General features: G+C 41.7%; 1 protein-coding gene across 1 annotated transcript in view; it reads right to left on the bottom strand.

Annotated features, from left to right (window-relative positions):
- Positions 1-22,487, bottom strand: part of MRPL28 (mitochondrial ribosomal protein L28) — a 35,507-nt gene extending 13,020 nt beyond the window's left edge. Inside the window, exons 1-4 of the mRNA XM_082262095.1 lie at positions 22,358-22,487; positions 17,539-17,837; positions 13,964-14,116; positions 11,818-11,952 (exon numbers count right to left, since the gene is read on the bottom strand). Of these exons, the coding sequence (XP_082118221.1) occupies positions 11,818-11,952; positions 13,964-14,116; positions 17,539-17,826 (576 nt within the window). The 5' untranslated portion in view covers positions 17,827-17,837; positions 22,358-22,487. The remainder of the gene's footprint in view (positions 1-11,817; positions 11,953-13,963; positions 14,117-17,538; positions 17,838-22,357) is intronic.
- Between the last annotated feature and the right edge of the window lie 498 nt (positions 22,488-22,985).

Genomic DNA, 22,985 nt, shown 5'->3' on the forward strand with positions numbered 1-22,985 from the left:
TTGGAAGTATTTGATTTTTTTTTTTTTATTATTATAATTTTGCATTCACATTTGATTTCAGTGCTATTCGTGCACTTATAATAGCAATTTTTTTAATTTTTCATTCTCATTTTTAATTTGAATAGGCTAAGGGGTGATTACACATATGATATATAAATTGTGCATGTATATTGTGAGAACATGAAGATTGAGGTTGGGATTACAGGCTAGCGATGCTTATTATCTTCTGTTATTTATGCTATAGGTTTAATACCGAATATTAGTGGCAGCTGTCTGATTAAATCCTTTCCATCTATAGATTATTTCCAACAACATCATTGGCGCTGGTATAAATTTTTTTACATGACCTTGGTAAAACTTGAAAAAGTATGAACAGGAAAGCAGGTGCCAGTCATTCACCGTTGGGTGACTGAGGCTTGGTGTCTAAAGGCCCAGCAATTTCCAACAGATCTGGTGGAGTGTGTGCGAAATAATGCAAGAGAAGATTTTTTTTTTTTTTTTTTTAAACATAAGCTCTAGTAATCAAATTTTTTATCTGCCTAGCATTGATGGATCTTGGCACAGGGTGACACGGCAATGTAGAGAAACTTCCTTTGGATGCCTAGGAGCAAAGGCACAAGGATGGCAGAACAATGTACTAATTGAGATTAAAATCTGAAACCGCCAGTAGAGTTGAAGTGGTGATCCACCAGGAGAAGGATTTTCTTGTTTGGGGCGATAGAAGCATGGGTAAATCCAGGGAAAAAGCCTGCTTTTTCCATGCAGATAGAATATTTTGTTGGAAAGTTCTTGAATGGAACTGGGTGAAGGGTACTGCCTTGAAGGAGGCAACCATTAGATCCAGAACTCTCAGAGAGAATCTCACTGTGAGATTTCTCTTGGATTTTAGTTGTCTAGCATGAGCTCTTAAAGAAAGAGCTTTCTAGTCTGAAATAAACACCTTTGTGTGAGATGTATTTCGGATGAGGCCATGATACTTTAGGCTGGAGAGCAGATGTTGCTCACCCAGCCATGGCACAAGGCATGAAGCTGTTGATTGGTCATTTGGACATTAACTATAAGCTGTAAGGGGGGTGCATTCTTCAGGAGAAGGTCTCCTTGATAGTCAGTCCCCTGGATGCCCTGAGTGCTAATGGCAAGCAAGGGATCCAAGATCTTTGCACACACCCTGGGAGCAGAGGTCAAGCCTAATGGCAATGCAGAAACACAAAGGCTATATGCCGTGCACTGGTAAAGTCAAGATATCCATGAAAAACAAGTAGATAAATTGGAGGATGATGAATAAACAAATAAACCTTGCTTTTATATAAACTACACAGTAACATTTATTATGTGGCCATAGATAAAGCACACAGTCCAGATAAAAACACAGTCATGTGTGAATGACACAGTCTAATTTAAAAAGGTAAAAGCCCTAATCTTATCCAGCCTCAAACACTAAATGGAGGGCCCAGCACCTGGCTGCACCAAAAGCTCTTGTCTTCTTTGTAAAATGTGACATATCACAAGTGTTGGGCCCTCCATTTAGTGTTTGAGGCTAGATAAGACTTGGGCTTTTACCTTTTAAATGACACTGTGTCATTCACACATGACTGTGTTTTTATCTGAAATGTATGCTTTGTCTATGGCCACATAATAAATGTTACTTCATGGTGTATATGGAAGCAAGTTTTATTCTTTATTTGTTATCCTCCAACCTACTTGTTTCTCATGGATACCCTGACTTTAACAGTGTGCAGCATATAGCTTTTGTGTTTCTGTTTTGGATATCTCCATTCCTCCAGTGGATTGCATGCAGCATGGGACTGGGTCAATAGGATGCATGTTACTACCACACAACTGCTAGCCCATTCTATGGTTGAGCACCTTGGGTCTGTTTGGTGCATTTTTATCCTAATAGCAATGCAACTAAGTGGTCATCTGCCACTGCATAGAAACTGCTAATGTGGAGGGTAAATGGGAACATATAGATAGGCATCTTGGATGTCCACAGCTGACTTGTGTTCCACTTGTCTGAGAGGCAATTACTAACCTTGCTAATTCCATACAAAATTTTGGAATGCAAAAGGAATTTATTGAGGAATGTTTTGTTTAGTTTAATTATCTTTATTCATTTATTTAAAGAATAAATAATAAACAATTTGCCCATGCAGGGACCAAAACAGGTCAAAATAGAGTGATAGTGAAATAAAGGTAAAAGTACAGGCGATACTCAAAAATATGTTATCCAGGATGAAAACCCCCAGGGTCACAAATGTATTAGCAAATTGTGCAGGCAAGGTGGATTGTCCTTGAGACATTGTTAAAAAAAAAAAAAAAAACACGTTCTCAGCTTCCTAGCCAAGGCAACAGCAGTGTTTACAACTTCCGAGGCCACATATATCGTCATAACGTTGCACCCGGCCTCTGGAGGTCATAGAGATGTGTTAGAAAGATATCTGACTGCAGCATGAACCCGACTGGCTGCTTCCTAATAAACAATGTATAGAGCAGCTGTTGCTGCTTGCTCTGGTGTACTGTGTCTGTGGACATAGCAGTGTGGTGATACCACACGCATTTGTAGTCCAGCCATCCTTCCTGCAAGCTTCTAACTGAAAATCCATAACCTCAGCAAAGTAGCAGAGTTTGCAGAAGCTTCAGGATTGCACCCCTGGTTCACCAACCAAGATTGCAATGCTTTTAAGGTGGCTTCAATGGTTATAAATCAATATTTTTTTCTAGAATACTTTTAGTGCATTTATAAAATGTAAGAAAAAGGTGAACTTATCCTTTAAAGTTAGAGTAAGTACTTCGCATTCTCAGGAGGTTAACATTCCAGTCCTAATATTTATCTATCCACCTAAGTTTAGTTTATCTTATAGTCTAAAAGGAATTAAAACACTTAGAAAGTCAACTGTGTGTCAAAAAGAGCAAAGAAAGCAAGATGGCAATTATATAGTGGCAGCTAAAATTGTAAATATATATTTAGCCACTTTGTAGTCCTACACAAGGTTGGTGCTTTACCTAATCCTTACAATGCAAGCCTGTGAATCATCCAAATCAATAAAAACAACGTGCTCACTATATTGCCGCTAACCTATTTCAACTGCTATTAAGAAGAAAGATTGAATGACTCCAAGTCAAATCTTTTTATCTAGTAGGTTACCTACAAATCTCTATAAAAAAAGGCAGTGAGTTCCAAATCGGTTATTTTTATCCTTTCTTTATTAGCAAGTTACTGACCTACTACAACCATGTGCATATTAAATGCATTTCATTTTAACCACTTACCCACAGGGCACTTAAACCCCCTTCCTAACCAGACCAATTTTCAGCTTTCAGTGCTCTCACATTTTGAATGACAATTACTCAGTCATGCAACACTGTACCCATATGAAATTTTCGTCCTTTTTCACACAAATAGAGCTTTCTTTTGGTGGTATTTATTCATCACTGGTTTTTTTTTGCACTATAAATGAAATAAGAGCGAACATTTTGTAAAAAAATGCATTCTTCTTTGATTCGGTTTTAAAATTTTGCAAATTTAGTCATTTTTTTTTCATAAAATTTGGCCAAAAGTTATACTGCTACATATCTTTGGTAAAAAATAAAAAAAACAAAAAAGTATATATTTGGTCTTTGTGAAGGTTATAGTCTACAAGCTATGGTGCCAATTATTGAAAATTGATCACACCTGATATACTGACGGCCTATCTCATTTCTTGAGATACTAATATGCCAGGAAAGTACAGTGCCTTGTGAAAGTATTCGGCCCCCTTGAACTTTTTGACCTTTTGCCACATTTCAGGCTTCAAAACGTAAAGATATAAAACTGTAATTTTTTGTAAAGAATCAACAACAAGTGGGACACAATCATGAAGTGGAACGAAATTTATTGGATATTTCAAACTTTGTTAAATAAAAAACTGAAAAATTGGGCGTGCAAAATTATTCAGCCCCTTTTCTTTCAGTGCAGCAAACTCTCTCCAGAAGTTCAGTGAGGATCTCTGAATAATCCAATGTTGACCTAAATGACTAATGATGATAAATAGAATTTTAAAGTGCAGAGAGCATCATGAAGAACAAGGAACACACCAGGCAGGTCCGAGATAATGTTGTGGAGAAGTTTAAAGCCGGATTTGGATACAAAAAGATTTCCCAAGCTTTAAACATCCCAAGGAGCACTGTGCAAGCGATAATATTGAAATGGAAGGAGTATCAGACCACTGCAAATCTACGAAGACCTGGCCGTCCCTCTAAACTTTCAGCTCATACAAAGAGAAGACTGATCAGAGATGCAGCCAAGAGGCCCATGATCACTCTGGATGAACTGCAGAGATCTACAGCTGAGGTGGGAGACTCTGTCCATAGGACTACAATCAGTCGTATACTGCACAAATCTGGCCTTTATGGAAGAGTGGCAAGAAGAAAGCCATTTCTTAAAGATATCCATAAAAAGTGTAGTTTAAAGTTTGCCACAAGCCACCTGGGAGACACAACAAACATGTGGAAGAAGGTGCTCTGGTCAGATGAAACCAAAATTGAACTTTTTGGCAACAATGCAAAACGTTATGTTTGGCATAAAAGCAACACAGCTCATCACCCTGAACACACCATCCCCACTGTCAAACATGGTTGTGGCAGCATCATGGTTTGGGCCTGCTTTTCTTCAGCAGGGACAGGGAAGATGGCTAAAATTGATGGGAAGATGGATGGAGCCAAATACAGGAGCATTCTGGAAGACAACCTGAGTCTGCAAAAGACCTGAGACTGGGACGGAGATTTGTGTTCCAACAAGACAATGATCCAAAACATAAAGCAAAATCTACAATTGAATGGTTCACAAATAAACATATCCAGGTGTTAGAATGGCCAAGTCAAAGTACAGACCTGAATCCAATCGAGAATCTGTGGAAAGAACTGAAAACTGCTGTTCACAAACGCTCTCCATCCAACCTCACTGAGCTCGAGCTGTTTTGCAAGGAGGAATGGGCAAAAATTTCAGTCTCTTGATGTGCAAAACTGATAGAGAAATACCCCAAGCGACTTACAGCTGTAATCGCAGCAAAAGGTGGCGCTACAAAGTATTAACTTAAGGGGGCTGAATAATTTTGCACGCCCAATTTTTCAGTTTTTTATTTGTTAAAAAGGTTTGAAATATCCAATACGGATGAGCACTGACGTGGCACGGATGAGCACTGACATGGCAGGGATGTGGCATGGATGAGCACTGACGTGGCAGGGATGTGGCATGGATGAGCACTGACGTGGCAGGGATGTGGCACGGATGAGCACTGACGTGGCAGGGATGTGGCACGGATGAGCACTGACGTGGCAGGGATAAGGCATTGATGAGCACTGACGTGCCACAGATGAGCACTGACATGCCACAGATGAGCACTGATGTGGCATAGATGTAGCACGGAGGAGCACTGACGTGACATAGATGAGCACGGATGTGGCACAGATGAGCAACTAATGAGCACTGTGGTGGCATGGGTGGGCACAGATGAGACATGGAGCTCTGGCTGTATGTTTAGGGTCATTGTCCTGCTGGATGGTTAACCTCTGCTCCAGTCTCAAGTCTTTTGCAGACTCTAACAGGTTTTCTTCTAAGATTGCCATCCATCTTCCCATCAACTCTGAACAGCTTTCCTGTGCCTGCTGAAGAAAAGCATCACCACAACATGATACTGCCACCACCATGTTTCACTGTGGGGATGGTGTGTTCAGGGTGATGCGCAGTGTTAGTTTTCCACCACACATAGCGTTTTGCTTTTAGGCCAAAAAGTTACATTTTGGTCTAATCTGTCCAAAGCACCTTCTTCCACGTTTGCTGTGTCCCCCACATGGCTTCTCACAAACTGCAAATGGGACTTCTTATTCTTTTAATGATGTATTTCTTCTTGCCACTCTTCCATAAAGGCGTGACCACGTGACCTCCGAGATCGTATCTCGGATGGAGCGGTATCACCCGGGTGTCACTTACGGCAAGTGGGTGAGACATGGAGCGGTCTTGGGTGGGTAGGAGACGGAGCGGGTGAGAGACATTGCGGTATCGTTGTGACCAATATATCGGTATCGGCCCTGAAAATCAATATATCGATATCGGTCTATCCCTAGTGCATATGTATTCACCCCTTTTGTTATGAAGCCCATAAAACGCTCTGGTGCAACCAATTCCCTTCAGAAGTCACATAATTAGTGAAATGATGTCCACCTGTGTGCAATCTAAGTGTCACATGATCTGTCATTACATATACATGCCTTTTTTGAAAGGCCCCAGAGGCTGCAAATCCTAAGCAAGAGGCACCACTAACCAAACACTGCCATGAAGACCAAGGAACTCTCCAAACAAGGGACAATGTTGTTGAGAAGTACAAGTCAGGGTTAGGTTATAAAAAATATCAAAATCTTTGATCATCCCCAGGAGTACCATCAAATCTATCATAACCAAATGGAAAGAACATGGCACAACAGCAAACCTGCCAAGAGACGGCGGCCCACCAAAACTCACGGATCGGGCAAGGAGGGCATTAATCAGAGAGGCAGCACAGAGACCTAAGGTAACCCTGGAGTAGCTGCAGAGTTCCACAGCAGAGACTGGAGTATCTGTACATAGGACCACAATAAGCCGTACGCTCCATAGAGTTGGGCTTTATGGCAGAGTGGCCAGAAGAAAGCCATTATTTTCAGTAAATAAAACAAGTTTGCGAAAAGGCATGTGGGAGACTCCCAAAATGTATGGAGTAAGGTGCTCTGGTCTGATGAGACTAAAATTGAACTTTTCGGCCATCAAAGAAAATGCTGACTGGCGCAAACCCAGCACATCATCCAAAGAACACCATCCCCACAGTGAAACATGGTGGTGGCAGCATCATGCTGTGGGGATGTTTTTCAGCAGCTGGGACTGGGAAACTGGTCAGAGTTGAGGGAAAGATAGATGGTGCTAAATACAAAGATATTCTTGAGCAAAACCTGTACCACTCTGTGTTTGATTTGAGGCTAGGACGGAGGCTCACCTTCCAGCAGGACAATGACCCCAAACACACTGCTAAAGCAACACTTAAGTGGTTTAGGGGAAACATGTACAGTGGGTACGGAAAGTATTCAGACCCCCTTAAATTGTTCACTCTTTGTAATATTGCAGCCATTTGCTAAAATCATTTAGGTTCATTCTTCTTCCTCATGAATGTACACATAGCACCCCATACTGACAGGAAAACACAGAATTGTTGACATTGTTGCAGATTTATTAAAAAAGAAAAACTGAAATATCACATGGTCCTAAGTATTCAGACCCTTTGCTCAGTATTTAGTAGAAGCCCCCTTTTGATCTAATACAGCCAGGAGTCTTTTTGGGAAAGATGCAACAAGTCTTTCACACCTGGATTTGGGGATCTTCTGCCATTCCTCCTTGCAGATCCTCTCCAGTTCTGTCAGGTTGGATGGTAAACGTTGGTGGACAGCCATTTTTAGGTCTCTCCAGAGATGCTCAATTGGGTTTAAGTCAGGGCTCTGGCTGGGCCATTCAAGAAAAGTCACGGAGTTGTTGTGAAGCCACTCCTTCGTTATTTTAGCTGTGTGCTTAGGGTCATTGTCTTGTTGGAAGGTAAACCTTCGGCCCAGTCTGAGGTCCAGAGCACTCTGGAGAAGGTTTTTGTCCAGGATATCCCTGTACTTGGCCGCATTCATCTTTCCCTCGATTGCAACCAGTCGTCCTGTCCCTGCAGCTGAAAAACACCCCCACAACATGATGCTGCCACCACCATGCTTCACTGTTGGGACTGCTGTATTGGACAGGTGATGAGCAGTGCCTGGTTTTCTCCACACATACCGCTTAGAATTAAGGCCAAAAAGTTCTATTTTGGTCTCATCAGACCAGAGAATCTTATTTCTCACCATCTTGGAGTTCTTCAGGTGTTTTTTAGCAAACTCCATGCGGGCTTTCATGTGTCTTACACTGAGGAGAGGCTTCCGTCGGGCCACTCTGCCATAAAGCCCCGACTGGTGGAGGGCTGCAGTGATGGTTGACTTTCTACAACTTTCTCCCATCTCCTGACTGAACTCTGGAGCTCAGCCACAGTGATCTTTGGGTTCTTCTTTACCTCTCTCACCAAGGCTCTTCTCCCCCGATAGCTCAGTTTGGCCGGACGGCCAGCTCTAGGAAGGGTTCTGGTCGTCCCAAACGTCTTCCATTTGAGGATTATGGAGGCCACTGTGCTCTTAGGAACCTTAAGTGCAGCAGAAATCTTTTTGTAACCTTGGCCAGATCTGTGCCTTGCCACAATTCTGTCTCTGAGCTCTTCAGGCAGTTCCTTTGACCTCATGATTCTCATTTGCTCTGACATGCATTGTGATCTGGAAGGTCTTATATAGACAGGTGTGTGGCTTTCCTAATCAAGTCCAATCAGTATAAGCAAACACAGCTGGACTCAAATGAAGGTGTAGAACCATCTCAAGGATGATCAGAAGAAATGGAAAGCACCTGAGTTAAATATATGAGTGTCACAGCAAAGGGTCTGAATACTTAGGACCATGTGATATTTCAGTTTTTCTTTTTTAATAAATCTGCAACAATGTCAACAATTCTGTGTTTTTCTGTCAGTATGGGGTGCTATGTGTACATTCATGAGGAAGAAGAATGAACTTAAATGATTTTAGCAAATGGCTGCAATATAACAAAGAGTGAAAAATTTAAGGGGGTCTGAATACTTTCCGTACCCACTGTAAATGTGTTGGAATGGCTTAGGTCAAAGCCCAGACCTCGATCTTATAGAAAATCTGTGGTCAGACTTAAGGATTGCTGTTCACAAGCGCAAACCATCCAACTTGAAGGAGCTGGAGCAGTGTTGCAAGAATAAATGGGCAAAAATCCCAGTGGTAAGATGTGGCAAGCTCATACAGACTTATCCAAAGCGACTTGGAGCTGCGATTGCCGCAAAAGGTGGCACTACAAAGTATTGACTTTTTCTGTTATTCTGTCCTATTTGTTGTTTGCTTCACAATAAAAATAAAAAAACATCTTCAAAGTTGTGGGCATGTCCTGTAAATTAAATAATGCAAATCCTCAAACAACCCATGTTAATTCCAGGTTGTGAGGCAACAAAACACGAAAAATGCCAAAGGGGTGAATATTTTTGCAAGGCACTGTAAATATTTTATATTAAAGTAGTACTAAAAGCTGAGACTTTTTTCATGGATATGATCATTTTAAATATAATGTACAATACTGGTAAATGTTTACTTTAAATGTAATGTCTTATATTACCTCCAGTCTATCAGCCTCCACCTTCTCTGGGTTCAGATGCTGATCTTCCCTGCACAGATTTCTTTTTTTTTTTAATAACAAAAAATGGTATACTTACCTGCTCTGTATAATGGTTTTGCACAGAGCAGCCCTGATTCGCCTCTTCTGGCACCTCCTGCCTTCACAGTGCCCCAATAGCAAGCTGCAAAGTATAGTATAGAGTGCCCCTATAGCAAAGTAAAAAAAAAAAAAAAAAAACCTTCTGCCTTTAGAACCACTCACTTCCTGCCCAGGACTATATGTCCCATGAGGCATTGCTCCTTTCACATTCACAAGTTCTCTTCTGGATGGTGTACTGAGCTGTATGTGCATTTCACTGTGTATACTGACATGTATAGATGGTGTACTGAGCTGTATGTGTGCTGCACTGTGTCTTCTGACATGTATGGACGGTGTACTGAGCTGTATGTGCGCTGCACTGTGTCTTCTGACATGTATGGACGGTGTACTGAGCTGTATGTGCATTTCACTGTGTCTTCTGACATGTATGGATGGTGTACTGAGCTGTATGTGTGCTGCACTGTGTCTTCTGACATGTATGGATGGTGTACTGATCTGTATGTGTGCTACACTGTGTCTTCTGACATGTATGGACGGTGTACTGATCTGTATGTGTGCTGCACTGTGTCTTCTGACATGTATGGACAGTGTCCTGAGCTGTATGTGCGCTGCACTGTGTCTTCTGACATGTATGGACAGTGTCCTGAGCTGTATGTGTGCTGCATTGTGTCTTCTGACATGTATGGATGGTGTACTGAGCTGATGTGTGCTGCACTGTATTTCCTGATATGTAAACAAATATTGCATTCTGTATGCCGCTCAACTAATCGGCTGACAAACTAATCAATTATGAAAGTAGTTGTTGATTAATTGATTAGTTGTTTCAGCCCTACTGTCAAGTATTTATTGCTGTTCATTTACTCTTTGGGGAGTATCAGCCCTCTGCTTGTACTGATGACCACTGCCCCCCAGAAAGAAAGTGAGGGGAACTCAAAATATTAGAGTTGACCCCAGAACAAGAGTCATTCGATAGGGATACCTGTACCAGGTATAACTACCCAAGAGGATAATTCCTCCTTCTTTGGCATATTTTTTAACCTCTTCATTTTTGCTGTCTTACGTCCAGGCCACTTTTTGCGATTCGGCGCTGTGCAACTTTAACTGACAATTGCGCGGTCATGCGACGCCGTACCCAAACAAAATTTACGTCCTTTTTTTCCCACAAACAGAGCTTTCTTTTGGTGGTATTTGATCACCTCTGCGATTTTTACTTTTTGTGCTATAAAAAAAAAAAGAGCGTTTATTTTGAAAAAAATAACAATATATTTAACATTTTTTTAATATGAAATTCCCCCCCCCAAAAAAATGTAAAAATCAAAATTTTTTTTGATTTCTGCTACCTATTTTGGGTAAAATAAAATCACAATAAGCGTATTTTGATTGGTTTGCGCAAAAGTTATTGTGTTTACTAACTAAGGGAGAGATTTCTGTCATTTTTGGTGTTTTTTTTTTTTTTTTTAATGAGTAATGGCGGCGATCTGCGATTTTTTTGCGGGACTGCGACATTGCGGCGGACAGATCGGACCCTTGACTGACATTTTTGACACTTTTGGGGGTACCAGTGACATTTCTACAGTAATCAGTGCTATAAATATGCACTGTTACTGTAAAAATGACACTGGCAGGGAAGGGGTTAATTTTATTGGAGAGGGACGGGTTAATGTATGCCTGGTGCTTACTAACGTGTGTGGGGGGAGGTGACTGAGTGACACAAGGACAGATCGCAGGTTCAGCTATGCTGAACCCTGCAATCTGTCCCTGCCTGTCACTTCAAACTGGATTCCCTGACAATCGGGGCAGAGCAGCGGCGATCGCCGACGCTCCTCCCCTGGGCCGACTCCCGCTGTGACTGAAAACAGCGGGAGCGCACCTCCGGCAGCACGCGAGCGCCGCCTACAAGGGGAGGAGTCCAGCGACGTAGGTCTACGTCGCAGGACGGAATCGAGCCACTTTGCCGCAGTACGGTCAACGTGACCGGTCGGCAAGTGGTTAAAGAAACTTCTTGTTGCACCTTTATGACAGGAAGTGAACAGAAAAGTTCCCAGTGGCAAAGACTGCAAAATAAACTGGCCATTCCTAAATGGTAAAAAAACAGAATACTGCTTTCAGAAATATGGCAAGGCTGTGACAGAGGGTTTTGGTTACACCATGTATGGTTTCTATCTGTAATAGGAGTCCAGCTCCTGATAAAGTAAAACCAGAGCGGGATGGTTTATTGGGTCAGCTCATACATTTCCGTATCAGTGAGGACAATCACAGTTTGGTTTTCTAAACATACTAGGCACTGGGGTAATAAATCCACATGCAGGTATTCTTCCAAAGAGATTTAAATAACTATGTTTTTATATGAACCGAAAAAAAAAAGCTGTATGACTCGCTCTGTGAAAACTGAGGAGCTGACAAATCTGCAAGCTAAATTAATTCAACAACATCCATATATATAAAAAAAAAAAAAGTTATGAACAAACCTTGTACTTGTTATAAATCTGTTCTCTTTTTGTTTGATCATCAGGGTGAAGATCTGGGTCTTTTTTAGCAAGACGTATTAGCATAGCTCTTTTTAGATCCATTCCTAATTTGGAGCATAAATCCCTCTGTGGCGTCTAAACATATTAGAAAAAAACATCCATTAAGAAAATCTACAGAGCACATGCCATTAAGAGTGGTATAATAAAGAATACGTTACCCCAACATTTCATATTCCTGATATGCCTACGTCATAACATATACTTGTGTTAAAAAGTATCCTTTTTTTTCTTTGTATTGCTTCCTTTGTGTGAAGTTTCTGGTGATTGTGCCAGTCCCCCGGTTTGAAACTGACCACATTAGGCATGAGAGCACATCCTTCCTGGTGTGGTCAGTTTTCTGGCTGTGCTGGGAGAACAGCCTGCCTATGCTTTAATGACCAGGGTTGCAATGTCATGTCATCCATGCACACCCATTTACTGGGAAGATCAGTGTACTGCTGTTTCTCCTCACAACTCTCTAAGCTCCTTATGCAGCTGAGAACAGATATTACGTGATCACCAAAAAAAAAAAAAAAAAAGTATTGAATAATTATATTCACTGGCCACTTTATTAGGTACACCTGTTCAATTGCTCAGTAACACAAATAGCTATTCAGCCAAACACATGGCAGCAACTCAATGCATTTAGGCATCTAGACATGGTGAAGATGACTTGCTGAAGTTCAAACTGAGTATCAGAATGGGAAAGAAAGGAGATTTGAGTGACTTTGAACATGGCATGGTTGATGGTGCCAGATGGGCTGGTCTGAGTATTTCAAAAACTGCTGATCTATTGGGATTTTCATGCACAATCATCTCCAGGGTTTACAGAGAATGGTCTGAAAAAGAGAAAATATCTAGTGAACGGCAGTTGTGTGGACAAAAATGCCTTGTTGATGGCAGAGAAGAATGGGCAGGCAAGGTATGCAGAACACCATCACAACACATCAAACCTTAAAGCAGATGGGCTACAGCAGAAGACGACCACACTGGGTGCCACTTCTGTCAGCTAAGAACCGGAAACAAATTCTACAATTAGCACAGTCTCATCAAAATTGGACAATGGAAGAGTGGAAAAACGTTGCCTGATCTGATGAGTCTCGATTTCAGCTGTGACATTCAGATGGTAGGGTCATATTTTGGTGTAAACAACATGAAAGCATGGATCCATCGTGCCTTGTATCAACAGTTCAGGTTGGTGGTGGTGGTGTAATGGTGTGGAGGATTTTCTTGGCACACTTTGGGCCCCTTAGTACCAATTGAGCATCATTTAAACGCCACGGCCTACTTGAGTATTGTTGCTGACCATGTCCATCCCTTTATGACTACAGTGTACCCATCTTCTGATGTCTCCCACCAGTAGGATAATGCACCATGTCACAACGCTCAAATCATCTCAAACTGGTTTCTTGAACATGACAATGAGTTCACTGTACTCTAATGGCCTCCACAGTCACCAGATCTCAATCCAATAGAGCACTTTTGGGATGTGGTGGAATGGGAAATTCGCATCATGGATGTGCAGCCAACAAATCTGCAGCAACTGCCATCATGTCAATATGGACCAAAATCTGCCAGGAATGTTTCCAACACCTTGTTGAATCTATGCCACAAAGAATTAAGGCAGTTCTGAGGGCAAATGGGGTACTAGCAGGGTGTACCAAATAAAGTGGGCGGCACAGTGGTGTAGTGGTTAGCACTTTCACCTGTCTGGAGTTTGCATGTTCTCCCTGTGCCTGCGTGGGTTTCCTCCAGGTACTCCGGTTTCCTCCCACACTCCAAAGACATGCTGGTAGGTTAATTAGATCCCTGTATAAAAAAAAAAAAAAATGGCCCTACTGTGTATGTGTGTGAGTTAGGGACCTTGGATTGTAAGCTCCTTGAGGGCGGGGACTGATGTGAATGTGTAATGTATATGTAAAGCGCTGCGTAAATTGACAGCGCTATACAAGAACCTGAAATAAAATAAAAATAAATATATATATATATATATATATATATATATATATATATATAATAAAATAAGGAACTTGAGCAATCTTTTTCAACAAAAAGTTTGAATAAAACAAATGAGCTACTGTATGTGTTGTGAATTTCATATTCTTACCTTGAGGATATAAAAATCAAATCCATAAGCAGCATCAATAAGATCCAAAGTTCTCATTGTCACCCTTATAGAAAAAGTTTTGTCTAGTATTTCACTGTACAGTTCACGAATGAAGAGTTGAGGCTTCCACGTAACGTGTAATCTGGTCGAGAGCTACAAAGGAAAATCACATAAAACATAATTACACTGTGCCAGCCTGTGACTTTCACTGCAGATTACATTCTCCACCAATACATGCATTTCATCCTATTTAGAATACCTGCACAAAAGAAAAAACAATGGTATAAAGCAGGGTAGGCAACCTTAGAGAGGTGGAGATCCACCTGAACAACATGGGAGAAATCAAAGATCATCGCTTCCACCAGGCAATCAACACCCATTCAAGTAAATGGGGCTACTCTGTAAGCAGTCTGCAACTGCATGCTTCTGCAGGGTCCAAGGGGTTAAAGCAGTGGTGAGAAGGCGATACGATGCCTCCTCACTGACTACTTTAACCCCTTGGTCACTGTACTACTTAAGGTTGTAGGGTGCTTGCAGAGTGGGTTCATTCACTTGAATGGGTCATACCACCAAGCACGGCAAGGCATATAACTTCTGCTGCAGCCATGACATGTGTACTCCTTGGCCATTGCAGCTAAAGGGGGTGGTGGTAAAAACACAGCTCAATTTTGGGGTTTTACTGCCTCCTAAACTGCAAATGTATGACCCCTTATTGTCCCGAGCCCCCGATAAGGCTGTTTCACACTGATGCTCCGCAAGTTACCTGCACCGCAGATGCAGTGCAGTGTACCTGTGGCTTTCCTGTGGGTTAGCACTTTGCCATAGACTTCTATAATATGTGGGATTAGTGTGCTTTCTGAAAGTGCACCTAACCCACAGAATATAAAAGAATGCAAAGGCTATAGCTAACCTGCAGGAAAGATGCAGATAAACTGCACTGTATCGGTGTTTAAGCAGCCGAATAGCTTTTAGCCCTGTTTTAGGTGCTATTATGCCCATTGTGAATTGCTTAGGACACTGACCTGACGTACTTTTCTTTCTGTGGGTTAGCTGCTGCCATTCTGTATGCTGCTTGCAGGGATAAGAGGTGCAGTTATCACTCTAAGCCGACACTGTAGCCAGCACTACAGAGAAGGTTTTGCCTTATGTAAATGCCTACTCCAGCTGTGGCCAATGCACGCTTAACTATACAAATAGCCCCTCCGCTTTAATTTGCACTGTCTTTGATGCCCTCGGGTGACGGGGTCGGCAGCCCAGGGCGAGATCATTCAGTCACCTGTCTGCAATCCACTGGTAGGTCGCGATCGACGGATTGCCGACCCCAATATATATTTTTTACATTTTGAAACAGACAATTTATGTATAGCTTAGAAAACACATGAAAAGAAGCCCCAAGCTTATATGTAATATTCCTTATTTACATGACAAACAAAAAAAAAAAAAGCTATACATTCCCTTAAACAATAGGAGGTAAGCTACTATTTTTGCATTTAGAGCCAGTTCACACTACTCCGACTTGTCAGACGACTTGGTCGCCTGACAAGTAGCGCTCCATGCTGTGCAATGGAACCATTTTAATCAGAGCGACTCAAGTCGCTCCGACTTAGAAAAAGGCTCCTGCACTATTTTTGGGTGAAGTCGCAGCGACTTGCATTGACTTCTATTATGAGAAGTCGTTTGCAAGCCGCAATGAAGTCGTGCTGCACGGGTGACTTCAAAGTCGCCCATAGTCGGGGCGACTTTGAGTCGAAGTAGTGTGAACCGGCTCTAAGAATAGTCTATTTTTGCATACTGGCTACAAAACACTGTATCAAAATATTTTTTTAACCACTTCTGGACCAGAAGATTTTCCCCCCTAATGACCAGGCCATTTTTTGCAAAATGGCACTGCGCTACTTTAACTGACAATTGAGCGAACGTGCAGTACTGTACCCAAATGAAATTTATGTCCTTTTTTCCCACAATAGAGCTTTCTTTTGGTGGTATTGTATCACCTCTGTGGTTTTTATTTTTTGCGATATAAACAAAAAAAGAGCGACAATTCTGAAAAAAAAATAATTATATATATACATTTTTTTTTTCTTTTTTTACTTTCTGCTATAAAACACAGCCAATAAAAAATGTAAAAAAAAAATTTTCGGCAATTTAGGCCAATATGTATTATGCTATATATTTTTGCCAAAAAAAAATCCCAATACGTGTATATTGATTGGTTTGCATAAATGTTATAGCATCTACAAACCATGCAATATTTTTATGAAATTTTTATTTTATTTTTTTTACTAATAATGGCAGTGATAAGCGATTTTTTAGTGGGACTACAACATTTCGGCGGACAAATCGGACATCTAACTGACACTTTTTGGGGACCAATGACACCAATACAGTGATCAGTGCTAAATATATATATATATATATATACCGTTACTGTGCTAATGACACTGGCAGGGAAGGGGTTAACATCAGGGGTAATCAAAGGGTTAAATGTGTCCCTAGGGCGTGCTTATTAACTGTAGGGGGGTTGCACTGATTGGAGGAAGACAGAGATCTGTGTTCTTACCTAATACAAGATCTCCGTAGGAACACAAGATCGCCATCTTGTCCACTTGCAGAACGGTGATCTGCCTTGTTTATATAGGCAGACTGCTGTTCTGCCTCACTTGGGGATGATCACAGGTGGCCGGCGGGCATTGAATCCTCCGGACCTGCTGACTGACATCCCTTCTAGCCAATCACGGCGCGATCGTGCCTTCGGCTATTGAGCCACACTGCAGCAGTAAATACAGGGATGGGTGGTCAGCAAGTTGTTAAATAAACCTGCCTCCAGAGAAAAGACCTAGTTGTCACCCTAGGCTGCTTTACTGATTTGATTTTTTATAGACAACATCTTAGAAAAAAGTACACAGAAAGTTACAATGATATTGTGTTTCTAACAGGAATAGCAGGTGTCTTTCTGTACTTGTAGAAAATGTACTTCGCCTACAAAAAAAAAAAAAAAAACAGTTAGGCCCCTTTCACATTTGTGCGACTTGTCCTGCGATTTGGGACTGCAAAGTCACATGACAAGTCATACTCTGCGATTACCAATGAGTACCATTCATATCGGTGCAACTTCAAGTCGCAACGATTTCAAAGTAGCCCCTGCATCACTTTGGGATGATTTTAATGCGTTTTGAGGTCCAAAGACATAGTCATTGCTTCAAGTCCAGTCAAAATCGCGGCAACAAAATCGCATGACTTTTAGGTCGCATAAGTGTGAAAGTAGTGCAGGGACTACTTTGGAGTCTTACAGATATGAACAGTACTCATTAAAAATCATGGGGTACGACTTGTCATGCAACTTTGCAGTCCCAAACCACAGGACAAGTCACACAAGTGTGAAAGGGGCCTTACAGCTACCACATACAAAGACTGGTAAGCTGCAAGATTTTAGCTTTTATGTTCTTGAGTTTGTATAAATTTCAACCATAAAAAAAAAAACAGTTTATATCAAGAATTAGCAAGAGCAACATAAATGTAATATTTAACTAATAATAAACATTCATTGTTCAAAATCAAAGAATGGAATATTTTACCTTGTCATTATTGGCATAACGATAGCCACGGATCCAGCCTTCTCCACCCCAAAGTCCTTCATTGGCTTCTGGAGGAAAGTATGGAAGTATTGGAACATCAGCGACGCGCTCTCGCTCTCCTGTTTTTGGATTTCTCTTGTATTTAAGTCCATGTGGTTTCCAATGTACTGCAGTGGGCTTCTCTGGATCATTCAGGGATTTCAGAAAATGGGCAGGCAGGCGTGCATAAATACCTTCCTTTAACTTTAGAGATTTCCAGAGGGCCGGTGGATATTTATGCAATGGCATCACGTGAGAAGCTAAAAATATAAGATGATGTATATAATTAGTAAATAAGACACCATATTCACAGTGAAGCTTGAATTTGATCCATTTAAAGGATTAAGAAGCAGAAAATGGACTATAAACAAACACAATCTACATAAAAATAGACTCCAGGACCACCAGGAGGGCCAGGAAACCATAATAAAAAGTTTGGAAAGACCATTTGGACCTGCATACCAATCCACTTACTACATACTATACATAGAGAGGATACAGCGGGTCTGTACAAGTGATAGGTTTGTGGTGTACACTTGACTCAATAGAGCGAGGATAAAAGCCTCTACCACCCCACCCCTCGCAGCCTGAATACATTACTATCAGCCAAATAGATCATCATTTTATTTACATTTAAGAGAAAAACTATATTGTCATGTACAGTACATGGAAATACAACCACTGGTAAGGACAGTTACATTTTCTCTATTTGCATCTCCATGACAATACCACTTACAGCCAATTGTACACTTGAAAAGTTTGGTCATTTACAAATGAAAAATGTCAACTATGAACGGCGTTTTTCAGTTTCAGGAGCTTAAAAAGATTTCACAACTGAAGTCAAGCAAATAAAACCAGTGAGTCAAAAGATTAGTTACTTTCCAAAAACTTTCAGTCATATGGTTGTCACAAAACCAGGGGATGCTTAAACATGTAGGATATAGATAGCACAAGACCATTCCACTTAATGCAATTTTGTAATCAAAAGCAGAGGGAATTCTTCCAAACTTTCCACAGTCTCTATGATTATTACGAATATTGACTGAAGTGTGATAGAACTGGGGGTTGAGGTGAACCTGTCTCTGCACGGATTGGACTAGTAAAACCTAAATTATTGGCTTGTATAACGGAGTATAATTTCCTTTGTTGCTCCTAGGTGATATGCTTGTTTTACATGCTACCACACGGGGCAAAGCAACAGTTTTTTCTTTTTATTCCCCAACACCCCACTTACTTATATTCCCTTCTCTCCCTGACATCCTGTTCAGCCAATGGGCACAGGCAGTGCTGATGTGAAGTGCCCAGATGTGGTAGATATATACAGTTCCTAAAGGTGAGATTTATTATAAGCTTACCTGTAGGGAAATAAAATAAACCTTATTACCACCATGAAAATGTGGAATAGACTCCCTCAAGAGCTGGTTCTGGTCAGCTCAGTAGATTGTTTTAAGAATGGCCTGGATTATTTTCTAAATGTACATAATACACCTGGATACTAATATTTATAGGTAAAGTTAATTCCAGGGAATATCTGATTGCTTCAAGGGATCAGGATGGAATTTTTTTCCCTTCTGCAGCGATTTGGATCATGCTTTACCCAGGGCACGACTAGAACTAGCGGCCTGGGGTGCACTGCAGGAGGTGTCCTGTCCCTTTTGCCCCCCACCCACTCCCCGAGTGCACGGACTACCGCGCCATCCAATAATTGAGGCTGCGGCTTTTCAGCCTTCTTCAGTGAGAGAACGGGGAACTGGCGCCCTCTTGTGGTGGCCGGGAGTTTGACAAGCAGTCACTAATGAGCTGTTTCCCCTGCCTGTCCATCTCCTTCCCAAGAGGAGATGAGAGGTAAGTTTTTGCAGGCTTCATCTCCCTGTCCACTTACCTTTGCTTAAAGGTAAGTGGACAGGGAGTGTGGTTATTATTATTATTATTTTTTTTTTTTAATGATTAAAAAAAATAATAAATTATTTTTCATTTTTTTTAATTATTATTAAAAAAAATGTTTTTTTCTTTTTTTTCCAATTATTATTAAAAAATAAAAAATATATATTTTTCTTTTTTTTTTTAATTATTATTAATATATATATATTTTTTTTCCCTCGTCGCCATGCCACAGCCACACAGCCGAAGGCCCCTTTAACGCGGGCTGTCTGATCAGGTCCGCCTGTCAGTTTTTCAGGCAGACCTGATCGGACCCTTCATTCTCCTCTATGGAGCAGTAATCTGCCACCATCTGATCCTGTCCGCCAAAAACAGACGGATGGTGGTTCTATTTTCTATCCATCCCGTGGATCGGATCAGATGGCATCGGATGGAAACTGACAGACAGTCTATTTCCATCCGATTGCGCTATAGAGGAGAGTGGCGTTCTAGTCGTCTTTATGTGTAAATTTAGTATGTTGTTTTTTTGGAAATAAAGCTTGGTTGTCTGTTTAAAAAAAAAAAAAAAAAAAACTGGCTCCTAACTTTTTTAGCTGGCTCCTAGATTTCAGGCAAATTTGTCAAGCCCTGCTTTAGCCCTGGTTCTCACTACACCAGGGCCGCTGATAAGGCAGTACAGCCAGCCCTTTTGTACTGGGCCTGGGCTCCATCAGTTGAAAAGGGGGGCCCAGCCAACTGCTGAGCAGGAGGGCTGGCAGTACTGTCTTATTACAGCCACATGCACCCCTTCCATCTGCTGTCTGGGGGCCCCCCATTTGCCCCCTTCCCCAGCAGCACTTCCTCTTCTTCTCTCCAGTCGGCAGCTACTGTGGGCACAAAGGAAAATGTTTCAGGATAGAGAGTGGGGGAAGAGGCTGGCAAATATGCCATTTACTGGCCCCTTCCTTTCCTGAATGCACACAGTGAGCAATCAGTACCAATCACTCCTGTGCCCATTCATCACTGAAGCATAGTAAACTGTGTTTGTGAATGACCATGAAGCCTTAGAGCGTTTCCTATTCATTAATCAGTACTGCTGAAGCTGCAAAGAAAAGGACTGCTAAATGTATGTTCTCATTTACTTTTGGCCAGGAAAGGGGGTCCCTGTCAGGTAGGCTGTATGGGGCCCCGTGATTTCTAACTGCAGCCCTGCACTTCAGACCGCATGTGAATGGGTCTGAAACACACAGGGATCTTGGAGTTTCCCTCACCGCATGTGTGAAGCTTTTTGGGGGGGTTTTATGCCTTCGAGATTAACTGTGGGAAAAGGATTGTGTATATGGGCGATTTTGAATTGTGTGTGTTTTAGCATTTTTTTTCTGTAGGTTGAACTGAACTTTTGTCTTTTTTCAACCAGATTAACTATGTACTTTGATTGATGTGCAAACAGGAGGAGAAATGGTGTAAATTGCCCATTTGCCACCCGCAGTACTTTTACAGCAAGTGGCCGACACAACCAGCTGCAAGTCCTGGTTTACAGGCATGCTGCATGTGTGCACCCTATGCAGACCTGTGCTGTGATTGGACACAGCATGAGTCTGTCAGCAGGTTACAGTCAATATACCTCCTGATCACCTGTGGCCAATCGCAGCACAGATCTGTGTTTGTAAACAAAGACTCTGTCTGGATTTGCCATTGAGAAAGGAGAGAAACTACCTTTGTAAGGCCCCAATGACAGACAGATCGGATCTGCCTGTCAGTTTTTAAGGCGGACCCGATCGGACCATACATTGCTCGGTATGTAGCGGTAATGTCAACAGACATGTATCCGCTGACACCGACCAGCATCCGGTCCTGTCTACTAAAAACAGACAGATGGGATCCATTCCCCATCTGTCCATGGATCAGATCAGATGACAGTTGGATGGAAACAGACAGATGGTCCGCTTCCATTTGACAGCCCCACAAAAAACAGTGAGTTGTGTCTGTGTCTACTCTGCTACAGCAAAGCAGACACGGACCTGTCATATACCTGCTCAGCAGGGATCAGCAGAGAGATCCCCTGCTTAGTGGGCGACTCTGCCAGTGCGAAAGTGGCCATACAAACACAGCTAACCCTTTGTCTGCCTGGTCCCCCCTCCTGTCATCAATCCAGTGTCATTAGTACAATGTCAGTGTACAATATTATCACTGATCAATGCATTAGTCTCACTAGCAACGACAGTGTCAGTTAGTGTCCCTTGCAGCCAGTGTCAGCACCAGATTGCCAGCCGCACTCACAGTCACAATATAAGTCATTGATCCCCACCATTACTGTCATAGTATAGTGCCTGTATGGATCAGTATCTTGGTTATAATCAGAACTAGACTAGTGCCCCAAACACGCAGTGTTAGCAGGATCAGACCAGGTCAGTGTCAGCACTTGGACATGTAGCAGAATACATTTGAACAAATTTGACTTACTTGGACAGGTTTTATATCAGAAAGTAGAAAATACCATCCCCCAAATGTTTGAGTTTTTTGGTTTATAGAATAGAAATAAAAAAAACCTAGTGGTGATCACATACCACACAAAAAAAAAAATAAATTATATTTGTGGTGGGGGGGGGGGGTGATATAAATTTAATTTGGGTACAGCGTTGCATGACTGCAAAATTGCTAAAGTAGCACAGTGCTGAATAGCATAAAAAATGGTCTGGTCATGAAGGGGGGGGGGGGGGGATTGAAAAAGAAGGTATACAATGAACACTATTATCATATGAATGAACGGTGTACAGTATGTCACACTATAGCTGCCCTCTCAGTCTACAATGGATGTTGGTCCGCTGTTCGTACAAGCAATGCATATTTATTGTAGTAACGTTCACAATGTGAAGTCCATGGTGTGTCTTGTGCCAGGTACATTCTGCCCGACGCTCACCTTGTCCAGGAAGACACACTGATAATGAGCACACCAGCCCTCGTCTTCAGCCGCTCAACATGCCGCTACACCGCCTTACATTGGTAGGTAAGGTGACCCGGAGTTGGTCATGTGACTTCCGCTTGTGCCGCACTGCTATTACGTACTTCATGTGAGCCGGAAGTAGCCGCTCTTCTAACCACGCCGCTCTTAAAGTGCCACAGATTTTGTGAGCCGTTACTGTGTCTAGGACCAAATGCTATTGAATTGTGAATGAGAGCGGGCTATACACACTGGGCACCAAGTCCTGCTGGGGCACTGCATAGTGACAACGTGTCCTGATCTATATAGATGAGGAGGGCAGGTTGTCACTGCAATGCCCGTGCAGGTCTTGGTGCCCAGTGTCTGTAGCCCGCTCTCATTCACAATTCATTCCAATTAGTCCTAGACATAAAGGATATATATATATATATATATATATATATATATATATATAGATCAGGACACGTCACTATACAATGCCCGAGCAGGATATACATATATATATATATATATATATATTCCTGAATTAGGCGGATGTACTGGAAAATCAATGTGCCTTCATCATCCTATAATAAACCCATACCTCCCAAGTTTTTGAGATGGGAAC

The sequence above is a fragment of the Pelophylax lessonae genome, assembly GCF_965119305.1.
Source record: "Pelophylax lessonae genome assembly, chromosome: 6".
NCBI classification, from domain to species: Eukaryota; Metazoa; Chordata; class Amphibia; order Anura; family Ranidae; genus Pelophylax; species Pelophylax lessonae.